Genomic DNA, 11,296 nt, shown 5'->3' with positions numbered 1-11,296 from the left:
GGGGGTGCTGCAGCACCGTCAGCACCCCTTCTTCCCGCAGCTACGCCTCAGTTGCCAGTCTGGGCCGAAGCCTGTGTTTCTGGTCTCGACCCAGTATCTCTTTTATGAAAGACTTCGGATAATTCCAGAGTGTACCTTTACCTTTAACCCCGAATTTTTAAAAAGGGATTATCATTATCCACAATAGTATTGAAGACATCTGCAAAGAGGCTCAAAGCTAAATCTGGTTCAGGGACAGCTGAAATAGTCACTAAAATAAAGATTGTGTAAAAAGCCTGTTCACGGAAGTTTTTGAAGTTTCTCTGTGATGACACAAGGCTTAGATTTTTGTATTCTCACATCTCTAACACAAACAACTGGGCAATGGTCACTAATGTATTGGGGCAAAGACACCAGTATAAACATATTTCTGCAAGGTATTCGTTAAAATACAATCAATCTGAGTTGACTTTGAAGGATCTTTAGGGTTGGGCTGTGTAGGCTTAGTCACTAGCTGGCCTAGGTTTAGATCCTTAATACCTACCACATACATGTGTACTCCTCCTTTTCTTTCCTAGATTCCTTTTCTCCCATCACCTCTCCTTTTCCGTTCCTGCTTTTCCTCCTTTCATAGCGTTCTTTCCTTTCCTCCTTTCCTTCCTTCCTTCCCAACCTGAATGTTCTCTCCCCCTTCCCTATCCTTATCACCTTACCATTCCTAGCTCCTTTTCTCTGTTCTCTTTTCCTAGCTTCCTTTCTTTCCCTACATCCCTTTCCTCACCTCCATCCCTATCTACCTTTCCTATATTAATTTCATTCTTCCTTTTATTTCCTAGATTCCTTTTCTCGCTCTCTTTCCTTATCTCCTTTCCTACCTTCCTTTCCTTTCATAGCTTCCTTTAGAGAAGCACCTGCTATCAATATGCTTTGTATCCCACATTTACTCAAGTGTTTGCTTTTTTGTGGCAGATATCAACCACGACCAGTAGAGAGGAAAGGAACGGAAGAAGGAATGGAAGTTAGGAAAAGAGGAAATGAAAACACGCTAGGAAAGAAGGAAATTAATCTAGGAAAGAAAAGGAGATCGCGTGTATGTGGTAGAGATTAACCACAGCCAGTAGATGGCAATATTATTTGTTTTAGTGACAGGCAAGTTTAAAACTGCAATATGTAATTTTTGGGGCAAACTGACCATATTCACATAGAAATATTAGTTATAGATCTGTCATTCTCTCATTCAAAGCAAGTCTAAGAAGCGCTAGATCTATTTTATGTGCGCTATTTCTATATGCTTCCTGTTAAATTGAGTTTTTGCTTTACTTTGAGCTTTGTACATCAGCTTCAAACAGTTGACAATACGATATTTTTTTGTTATGGAAAATATATTTCACAGCGGTTTAGCTGGTACAATGATTATCTACTCTAGAAGTGCTTGTTTTGTCACATTAACGTATTATAACTATTTGAATTTTAGCAAATGGCGGAGCGATTTCTGTATAGTGCAGCTTTAACACCTTGATCAGACTGACAGCCATTGCAGCATAATCGATTCTGCAGTCAAACTGTTTTTAATGGATATTGTGTGCAACAAAAGTTCAACATTTACCTTTTGCTACTATTTCTGTCAAGTCTATGCATACGTTAAGACTGCATTCATTTTTACTTAACGGTACGTTCTAAATGGTACATACAGTGTGCAGTAATAAGTAAGACAGACGTCTAACACGGCCACTGTCTCTTTAAAAATTGATGGCGCGTGTTCTGTGTGGAACAGTTGTAGACTGGGATAGCATACAGTACACCGCACGAGTGTGGCTTCGTCTCTGTCAGCTACCAAAGTGATCCACGGTACAGGCAAGTATGTGGGTATTTAATATTTTTACTTGGGGGAAAACTCGTATATCCCGTTATCTTAAAATAGATACGAGATGTTTAGTTATTTGTATTAGTTTAGTCTGATATGTTCATCCATCTACCAATGAATCAGCTAGCAAGCTAACTTTCAGATAACGTTATCCAACTCCTGTTGAACTTGTTAGCTAGCCTAGCCTTCCCGTTTAAAATGTAGCTAGATCGCGTTAGCTTTGTGTTGGTAAAATAGCGAACACGTTAGCACACTTTATGGTTTAAACAAACGAATTTTCCAAATATTAGCCAGCTAATGTTAGATAACTTAACGTTGTCATTGCAGTAACAGGCGCCTGTATGCGAACATTAGCTTAGTTCTAGCTGACGAATTTCTGTATTTACTTTAACAATGTAAGTTACACCAGTATAACACATGTACCGACAATTGAGGTCAGTACTAGCTATAGCCATCATCATGTTCTTGGGACGTGTAACGTTATCATCTACATTGCTAAAGTTAACAGGGTGGTTGTTTGCAGCCGGGAACAACTAGCTAACGTTATTGTTGTGCTCCTTTTCGGTCGTAACGTTGCACACCACCCTACTATAGTCCAAGTCTCGCTGCACGTACAACTTGTGGAACAGCTGTCCGCACTGGTTGAATGAATAGCTAGTTCCTGACATCTGTTCAAGTCAAACTACACTGCCCTCTTTCATAGGTCACATTTATTTTGTAACTGATATCCTACTGCAGCAATATTACTGTACCCCAGTTTTGGAACTGTTATCTGGAATAGTTCTTCCTCTAATGACCTTCCTAAAACAATTGTTTGCTATTTTAAATGCAGTCTTCATTTTCTGTTCATTTTCTGTTCATTACAGGCTTGTTTCCCCCTCAAGTCTTCTCACACTAGTTTTGTGCAGGGTCTGTTGCAGCCATGCCTGCAAAGAAGGCTCCTAAGAGACAAAAGGAAAGTAAACGAGAGGAAGTAAAGGATCCTAAGAAAGTTAAAGGTAAGCCATGGACTAACTCCATTAAGCCAATATCAAGTCTATTGTGAGATGTTCAATCTCTTTGTCAAGCCGACTACTTGAACACACCCTAGTATGAGTCCTTTTGAAATAAAATCTTCATCAGTGTCTCTGCTTGTTAATTTTGCTGTTTTCATAAAGATACTACAGTTTGGATTAAACAATACTGTTAGTGTCAGTTTCCCACAGCAGCCATGGGGAGGAGAAGGGTCTGGTTCTAGTGCTGGGCCAAGGGGACGTAGGACAGCTGGGTCTGGGAGAAGACATAATGGAGAGGAAGAGGCCGGCCCTGGTGACACTGCCTGAGGGTGTGGTGCAGGTGGCGGCGGGGGGCATGCACACAGTCTGTCTCAGTGACACTGGAAATGTGAGTGAAGGCGGCAGATCCAACTACAACTGTCAAGATACTGCATCCAATTTCATAAATTCAGATTAACCATGCTACTGGTCTTTTAAAGCATGCTCAATTGAGAATATCTAAGAGCTTTTTAGTTCAGGCCCTGTATTCATGAATTGTCTCAGAGCTGTGTTTATTTCATCAACAATTACAAAAAATACTTGTCAATGACTTATTTTTCCTGACAACCAAGGGATGATAACGATATGCGATGCCCTGAAGAAAAACAAACTATTGAAAAAATATTTTTCATTTGGAGAATTCCATGAACTCTTATGATAGTGTCCAATCATGAGCATGCATGCCATTGGAATATAATGCAATCCTCTGTGGTCTTTCAGTTGCGCTGGCTGATTAAGCTGATCTGTCTGGCACTACCACACACAGCTACCAGGAGGACACTCCAGTAACTCCTCTCTTTTGAGGACCCTTCAATTGTAACTAACCTCAACTAGAACCAATGTTTACACTCTTACTTTCATATGGGCTATTTTTGCTTTGATCACATCAGAAGCTCTTACTTTGTGCTCTGTTATTCATCTGTGATGCTCTCGCATGTGGCAATTGCGAGGACCGTTGCTTTTTCTTGATTGGAAATGCTAAGGCTGAAGTGTTAGGAGTACATTAATAATTTTGGAGTTGTTGGAAAGCTCAGGTTTTCCCACTTTAAAAAAAAAGGGGGGGGGGGATTACTGTTATTTACCCACATCACAAGGTTGTGATGGGGAGAAAATATGAGTTGTATGGGCCTAAATTGTTTAACCTGTAGGCAAGGCTTTGTAGCCAATATGATAAATTATGGCTGGCATTGGTTACAATCTGCCACAAGCAATGTTGCCAGCTATGTGGAAATAGCCTTGTCCAAATAGGCCTACTATCTTAATGTGAACATTTATTGAAGTTGGAGGTAAATATGAATTATTTCATGAGGGAAAAAATGTAGAGTAAAATGTGACAAATGACAAAATAGGACATTTCTAAACCGCCTGATGGCTAAGACTACAAGGCTAAATCTAAAATGGCTGTCAAAATTAACACTGGCTCATCGAGTGCTGATCTAGGATAGTCACCTCACTCTTATTTAAAAGTCAAAACTGATCCTAGAGCAGTACTCCTACTTGGGAGATACTTTGTGAATATACATGCTGGACTAAGATTAATCTGGGGCTGGGAAACCGTATTTTAATGAAATATGACTTAGTAACCAGATGCTTGTCACTGGTGTAGATCTACACGTTTGGCTGCAATGATGAGGGTGCTCTGGGTCGAGAGACGACAGAAGAGGGCTCCGAGATGGTGCCAGGGAAGGTGGCCCTGGACGAGAGGGTGGTTCAGGTGTCTGCTGGGGACAGTCACACAGCTGCACTCACAGATGATGGTGCAGTATACATTTGGGGCTCCTTCAGGGTGAGTAGGGGACAGGGTTTAACCGCTGTCAAACACCCTGGAAACTGTTGCGGCATTCCGTTACTCAAATAATCTTAAATTGACTTGCATCTGCCTTAAAATTGTATTCCATTTGATTAGTTTATTAGTCACATGCTTTGTACACAACAGGTGTGGACTAACTGTGAAATGCTTTACTTATGGGCTTTTCTCAACAATGCAGTAGAAATTAACATTAAATGAATAAATACACAGTGAGTAATGATAACTTGATTATATACACAGGATATCTGTACTGAGTACGAGGTAGATATGTACAGTTGAAGTCGGGACATTAACATACACCTTAGCCAAATGCATATAAACTCAGTTTTTCACAATTCCTGACATTTAATCCTAGTAAGAATTCCCGGTCTTAATTCAGTTAGATCACCTCTTTATTTTAATAATGTGAAATGTCAGAATAATAGTGTTTTTATTTCTTTCATCACATTCCCAGTGGGTCAGAAGTTTACATACACTAAATTAGTATTTGGTAGCATTGCCTTTACATTTTTTTTTACTTGGGTGAAACATTTCGGTTAGCCTTCCACAAGCTTCCCACAATAAGTTGGGTGACTGTTGGCTCATTCCTCCTGACAGAGTTGGTGTAACGGATTCAGGTTTGTAGGCCTTTTCAGTTCTGCCCACAAATTTTCTATGGGACGGAGGTCAGGTCTTTGTTATGTCCACAACAATACCTTGACTTTGTTGTCCTTAAGCCATTTTGCCACAACTTTGGAAGTATGCTTGGGGTCATTGTCTGTTTGGAAGACCCATTTGTGACCAAGCTTTAACTTCCTGACTGATGTCTTGACATGTTGCTTCAATATACACATAATTTACCTCCCTCATGATGCCATCTATTTTGTGAAGTGCACCAGCCCCTGCAGAAAAGCACCCCTACGACATGATGCTGCCACCCCCGTGCTTCATGGTTGGGATTTTGTTCTTCGGCTTGCAAGCCTTCCCCCTTTTTCCATCAAACATAACGATGGTCATTATGGTCAAACAGTTCTATTTTTGTTTCATCAGACCAGAGGACATTTCTCCAAAAAGTATGATCTTTGTCCCTGTGTGCAGTTGCAAACCGTAGTCTGGCTTTCTTTATGGCGGTTTTGGAGCAGTGGTTTCTTCCTTGCTGAGCACCCTTTCAGGTTATGTCAATATAGGATGTCAATGTGTTAATATCGTTTAACTGTGGATATAGATACTTTTTGTACCTGTTTCCTCCAGCATCTTCACAGGGTTCTTTGCTGTTCTGGGGATGATTTTCTCTTTTCGCACCAAAGTACGTTAATCTCTAGGAGACAGAACGCGTCTCCTTACTGAGCAGTATGACAGCTGCGTGGTCCCATGGTGTTTTATACTTCGCTACAATTGTTTGTACAGATGAACGTGGTACCTTCAGGCGTTTGGATATTGCACCCAAGGATGAACTAGACTTGTGGAGGTCTACAAAAATTGTTTTCCCCTGGGGTCTTGGCTGATTTCTTTTGATTTTCCCATGATGTCAAGCAAAGACACTGAGTTTCAAGGTTGGCCTTGAAATTCATCCACAGGTACACCTCCAATTGACTCAAATTAGAAGCTTCTAAGGCCATGACATCATTTTCTGGAATTTTCCAAGCTGTTTAAATGCACAGTCATGTAAACTTCTGACCCTCTGGAATTGTGATACAGTGAAATCTGTCTGTAAACAATTGTTGGAAAAATTACTTGTGTCATATACAAAGTAGATGTCCTTAACCGACTTGCCAAAACTATAGTTTCTCAACAAGAAATTTGTGGAGTGGTTGAAAAACGAGTTTCATGTAAACTTCCGACTTCAGCAGTACATGCACTGTATAATTAGGAATAAAGTAACAGATAATAAACAATAGCAGCAGCATATGCTACTTATCATATACCAAATTAAGGTAACCTGCAATTTTCACTAATTTCACACATTGTCCCGTTTGCTTTAGGATAACAGCGGAGTCATTGGTCTACTAGAGCCTCTGAAGAAGGTTACTGTGCCTGTCAAGGTCCCCATGAAAGGGCCTGTGGTGAAAATAGCATCAGGTGAGAAATGGGCGATCTGTCCCTAAGCTTTAAGGTTTCTCTGCAGAAGTTCTGCTTTCCCGGAGGTTTTGACCACGTTCAACAAAAATATAATGATTAGAACTGACTTGATTCCTTATTCTGCAGGTCAGAGGCATGTTTGTTCTACAACTACCATATAGTTTCTTGCTCAATGCTGTCCTGGTTATAAGACAATATTCATGACCTCTGACCCCCAGGTAATGACCACTTGGTGATGCTGACAGCAAGCGGTGACCTCTACACATCAGGCTGCGGAGAGCAGGGGCAGCTGGGAAGGGTGCCGGAGCTCTTTGCCAACCGAGGGGGCAGGAAAGGGCTGTGTATGTACCAACTGAAACCATTTATTTTGACACAGTATTCATTCAGCTGTAGTTTGGGTGTGAGCACTTGTATGATGAATGGATATCTGCACCATTATTCTCCGTTTTGACTGCTGTGGGTGACAGGACATGTGTTTCTGTATGCTTACAGTGAGGTTGCTGATACCTCAGATTGTGAAGGTCCAGTCTAGGGGCAAGGTTCACTTCACAGATGCCTTCTGTGGGGCTTATATGACCATTGCTGTGTCAAAAGAAGGCCACGTCTATGGATTTGGACTGTCAAACTACCATCAGCTTGGTGAGTGTTAGATAAAAATGTATTTGATAACTTTCAAATCAAATTTTATTTGTCACATACACATGGTTAGCAGATGTTAATGCGAGTGTAGCGAAATGCTTGTGCTTCTAGTTCTGACAATGCAGTAATAACCAACAAGTAATCTAGCTAACAATTCCAAAACTACTACCTTATAGACACAAGTGTAAGGGGATAAGAATATGTACATAAAGATATATGAGTGAGTGATGGTACAGAGCGGCATAGGCCGGTTTGCCCCCGGTGATGCGTTGTCATTTTAATCCATAGAGACGTGAAGGAGAAGCTCGTCGGATGTTGATCTCTTCTCGTAGATGGTATTGAGTGCAGTATATACATGTGAGATGAGTATGTAAACAAAGTGGCATAGTTAAAGTGGCTAGTGATACATGTATTACATAAAGATGCAGTAGATGATATAGAGTACAGTATATACATATATATATGAGATGAATAATGTAGGGTATGTAAACATTATATTAGGTAGCATTGTTTAAAGTGGCTAGTGATATATTTTACATCATTTCCCATCAATTCCCATTATTAAAGTGGCTGGAGTTGAGTCAGTGTGTTGGCAGGGTCTCGAGTTTGATGACGAGCTTGGAGGGCACTATGGTGTTAAATGCCGAGCTGTAGTCGATGAACAGCATTCTCACATAGGTATTCCTCTTGTCCAGATGGGTTAGGGCAGTGTGGTTGAGATTGCAGAAATACTGTAACAGAACTTGGTTTATCCTCCAAATTAATCTTCCAATTTGAGCTTAATTCATCTTCAACTATAGGTTTCCATCCACTTGGCAAGGTTTTCATGGGAAATGTAAAAATCTTTATAAAGAATATGCATGTTTTTACTTTGATATGGTTATATCAGTATGTGCATAAAGGGTTTGCCATTTTTTTTTTTTTTTATCAGACATGTACTTTACTTGTATAGAAATAGGTTGGCTGGAACCTGGTTATTTATGCACACTCTGAGTCTCTGTGCTCTAGAATTGCAGTTGGGTGGGTTGGAGAGCGTCACACAGTACCCGTTGACCATAGACTTCTGTACTGTTTCCAGGGACCAAACTCATCAACACATGCTTTGTTCCAATAAAACTTACCTCCTTCAAAAACTCCACCATTAACTGGATTGGCTTCTCAGGGGGACAGCACCACACAGTCTGCCTCGACTCTGCCGGTAAGCGCATTGGGGCCCATCTTTTATTTTAAACACTCTTGATCAACTATGTCAGAACTTGGACTGTTCAAGAATCTGTCAACTGCATAGTGCAGCACAAATTGGGAAGATGTCTCTGTCCCCCTATAGGAAAGGTGTACAGCCTGGGCCGGGCGGAGTATGGGCGTTTGGGTCTGGGCCAGGGGGCAGAGGAGAAGAGCGAGCCCACGCCTGTGGAAGGACTGGATCTAGCCCAGGTGGTGGCTTGTGGGGCGTCGGTCAGCTATGCTGTCACCAAACAAGGTGAGGTCATTGCTAGTGTGTTTCTTCTGGTTTATGAAAAATTAAAGGATTAACCTGCTGATGTTGTGCATGTCTACGTTATGGTGTGTAATTGTGATAGGAATGACTCCAAGGCCATTGTGTCTGTATATGGTCCACTGATGTGTGTATTTATTGCAGGGTCTGCATATGCCTGGGGTATGGGCACTAACCTCCAGCTTGGCACAGGTGAGGAGGACGACGAATGGAGCCCTGTAGAGATGACGGGGAAGCAGCTGGAGAACCGCATAGTACTGATGGTGGCCAGCGGCGGGCAGCACACAATCCTACTGGTCAAAGACAAGCAGGAGAGTTGATGTATCCTCAGGCAGGGGAAGGTTGCCCTTGTTGGTCTGTACCAGAAGGATCTGTGTTAAATACCTACATGTGGGGGAGGGGTTTGTGGCTGAATGTGACTTCCTGTGCTGAGCCAGGTAACCCGGAGTGGGAACGTGGTGATGGGAGAGGGGCTAGTCTATGTTAGAGGGCTCTGATCTGTCCCGCTCAGTGCAAAAATCCCCTGATGTTTTTGATGTGGTTCAGTAGATTGTGATCAACAAGCAAGAGAAACATTTTTTTTTAAATCTAGTTTATGCTTAGTTATTTTTTTAAATGAGAATTTTTAGGATGCCAGTCTGGTATGTTTGTGGGGGAAATAATGGACGAGCCTTTTAATGAAATATTTTAATGAAATCCCAAATCGCAGCCTTTTAAGAATATACCCCCCCCCAGTACTTGTATTTCTTGTCAGCAAGGTCCTTTCATTTGAAAGTCTGGCCTAAGGTGTCTTGAACCATGTAGTTTAGACAGCTGTTCACTGTACCCCCTTGCACAATTATTTGCTGGTCCAACTTGGAAATAAAAGTACAATTTTACTGTTTTGATCTTTCTTTTGGTTTGCGTACTGCAATGACAAACTTTGTTCAGGGGTTGGTGCTCGTAATACATTGAGGGCCCAATTAGTAGATGGCCATAGTGATGATTTGAGTACAACGGCCTCACATTTATCAGTCTGCCAACATATATTTATATAAGGCAGCCAATGTAAATTAAAATCACTTGAAGTTGCAAATGATTGTTCTGGGGCAGAGAGCAATGCTACAGGCTACTTTTGTGCTAGTGAGAAGGGAAATGTTGCGTCCTTGGATTTTTCTACTGGCTTTCATCTGACTAATGACTCAAGGATGTGGAATCGTCTTAAAAAGCCCAGGTAGCTCCCATTTTTCTCAAAGCTTTGAAATGCTAAAGAACCTCTTCTACGCACTTAATTGACGGACATGGCCTCATCCCACTGTTTGTATTGCCTGTTCTCCTTTGACAGGATTTGAATTTGATGGGTGGGCAATCTATTCCGTTTGCAATATGCAGTGTCCTTCACTTTTACATTTCATTTAGCAGTTTGACACTATTAGGGGGGCTTTCACACTGTTCCTGTGCTTCTCTAATGGTTGCCCTGACCATCTAAGACTGACAGTCTCACCAGTCTATGATGCCTCAGATCTCACCCTCCTTAGTGTCTCAGCTTGATCTCTTAACTCATCAACCAATGTGATCAAATATGAGGTGACCCTCAACCTTCCTGGTTAGTAGATGAAGCAACGGTGTCGCAAAAGGTTCTGGCTATTGGATTTCACAGTACTCTGTAGGGTAGATAAAAGTTAGATGAGTGACTACAGCCGATACTGTTTTGAGTGAGCTTAGTAATAAACTTTAATTAAATTCATCTTTAGATCCAAAATATACTACAGACCCTGGTTTGATTCCAGGCTGTATCACAACCTGCTGTGATTGGGAGTCCCATAGGGTGGTGCAGAATTGTCCCAGCGTCGTCCGGGTTTGGCCGTCATTGTAATTAAGAACTTGTTCTTAACTGACTTGCCTAGTAAAATAAATAAAACCGTTCATGTAAGGAAATCAGTCAATTGAAATAAATCTATGCCCCCATCTATGGATTTCACATCTGGGCAGGGGTGCAGTTATGTGTGGGCCTGAGAGGGCGTAGGTTTTCCCCAACAAAAAGGCTATATTACAGACATACTCCTCAGGTGATCCCGCAGGTGAGGAAACCTGATGTGGAGGTCCTGGACTGGCTTTATTACACGTGGTTTGCGGTTGTTCGACCGGGTGGACATGCTGCTAATTGGGCATACTGATAATTGTTCGGCTGGTTGGACATAGTCAGCATGCCAATTGCATGCTCCCTCAACTTGAGACATCTGTGGTGTTGTGTGACAACTGAATATTAAGACAAACGGGGAAATGGTTCTAATTGTTTTTCCACCATTTATTTTTCACACGGGGGATTTTGGAAACACTTAAAATAAGGGTTGGGTTTTGTGTAGTGTGGCGGAAGAATCAGAAATAGTTAGGTAACATATATAATTAAGATGGCTTATCTGCATAATATGCTTGTT

The 11,296-nt window shown here is 41.4% G+C and overlaps 1 protein-coding gene across 4 annotated transcripts; it reads left to right on the top strand.

Annotated features, from left to right (window-relative positions):
• Positions 1-1,684: 1,684 nt before the first annotated feature.
• Positions 1,685-9,757, top strand: LOC115141429 (regulator of chromosome condensation-like). 4 transcript variants are annotated; one of them, XM_029680285.2, is made up of 10 exons: positions 1,685-1,833; positions 2,710-2,841; positions 3,039-3,226; positions 4,484-4,663; positions 6,649-6,745; positions 6,964-7,086; positions 7,238-7,384; positions 8,463-8,582; positions 8,712-8,864; positions 9,024-9,757. In XM_029680285.2, exons 2-10 carry the CDS (start codon positions 2,766-2,768, stop codon positions 9,197-9,199), a joined length of 1,260 nt encoding a protein of 419 aa, XP_029536145.1. In that variant the 5' UTR covers positions 1,685-1,833; positions 2,710-2,765; the 3' UTR covers positions 9,200-9,757. The 4 variants fall into 4 exon arrangements, with proteins under 4 accessions (XP_029536145.1, XP_029536144.1, XP_029536143.1 ...); XM_029680284.2 differs by having other exon boundaries at positions 1,687-1,833; positions 2,752-2,841; positions 3,033-3,226; XM_029680283.2 differs by having other exon boundaries at positions 1,689-1,837; positions 3,033-3,226.
• Positions 9,758-11,296: the final 1,539 nt, after the last annotated feature.

Source organism: Oncorhynchus nerka, linkage group LG14 (assembly GCF_034236695.1).
Source record: "Oncorhynchus nerka isolate Pitt River linkage group LG14, Oner_Uvic_2.0, whole genome shotgun sequence".
NCBI classification, from domain to species: domain Eukaryota; kingdom Metazoa; phylum Chordata; class Actinopteri; order Salmoniformes; family Salmonidae; genus Oncorhynchus; species Oncorhynchus nerka.
This window is presented reverse-complemented; position numbering and strand designations above follow the sequence as displayed.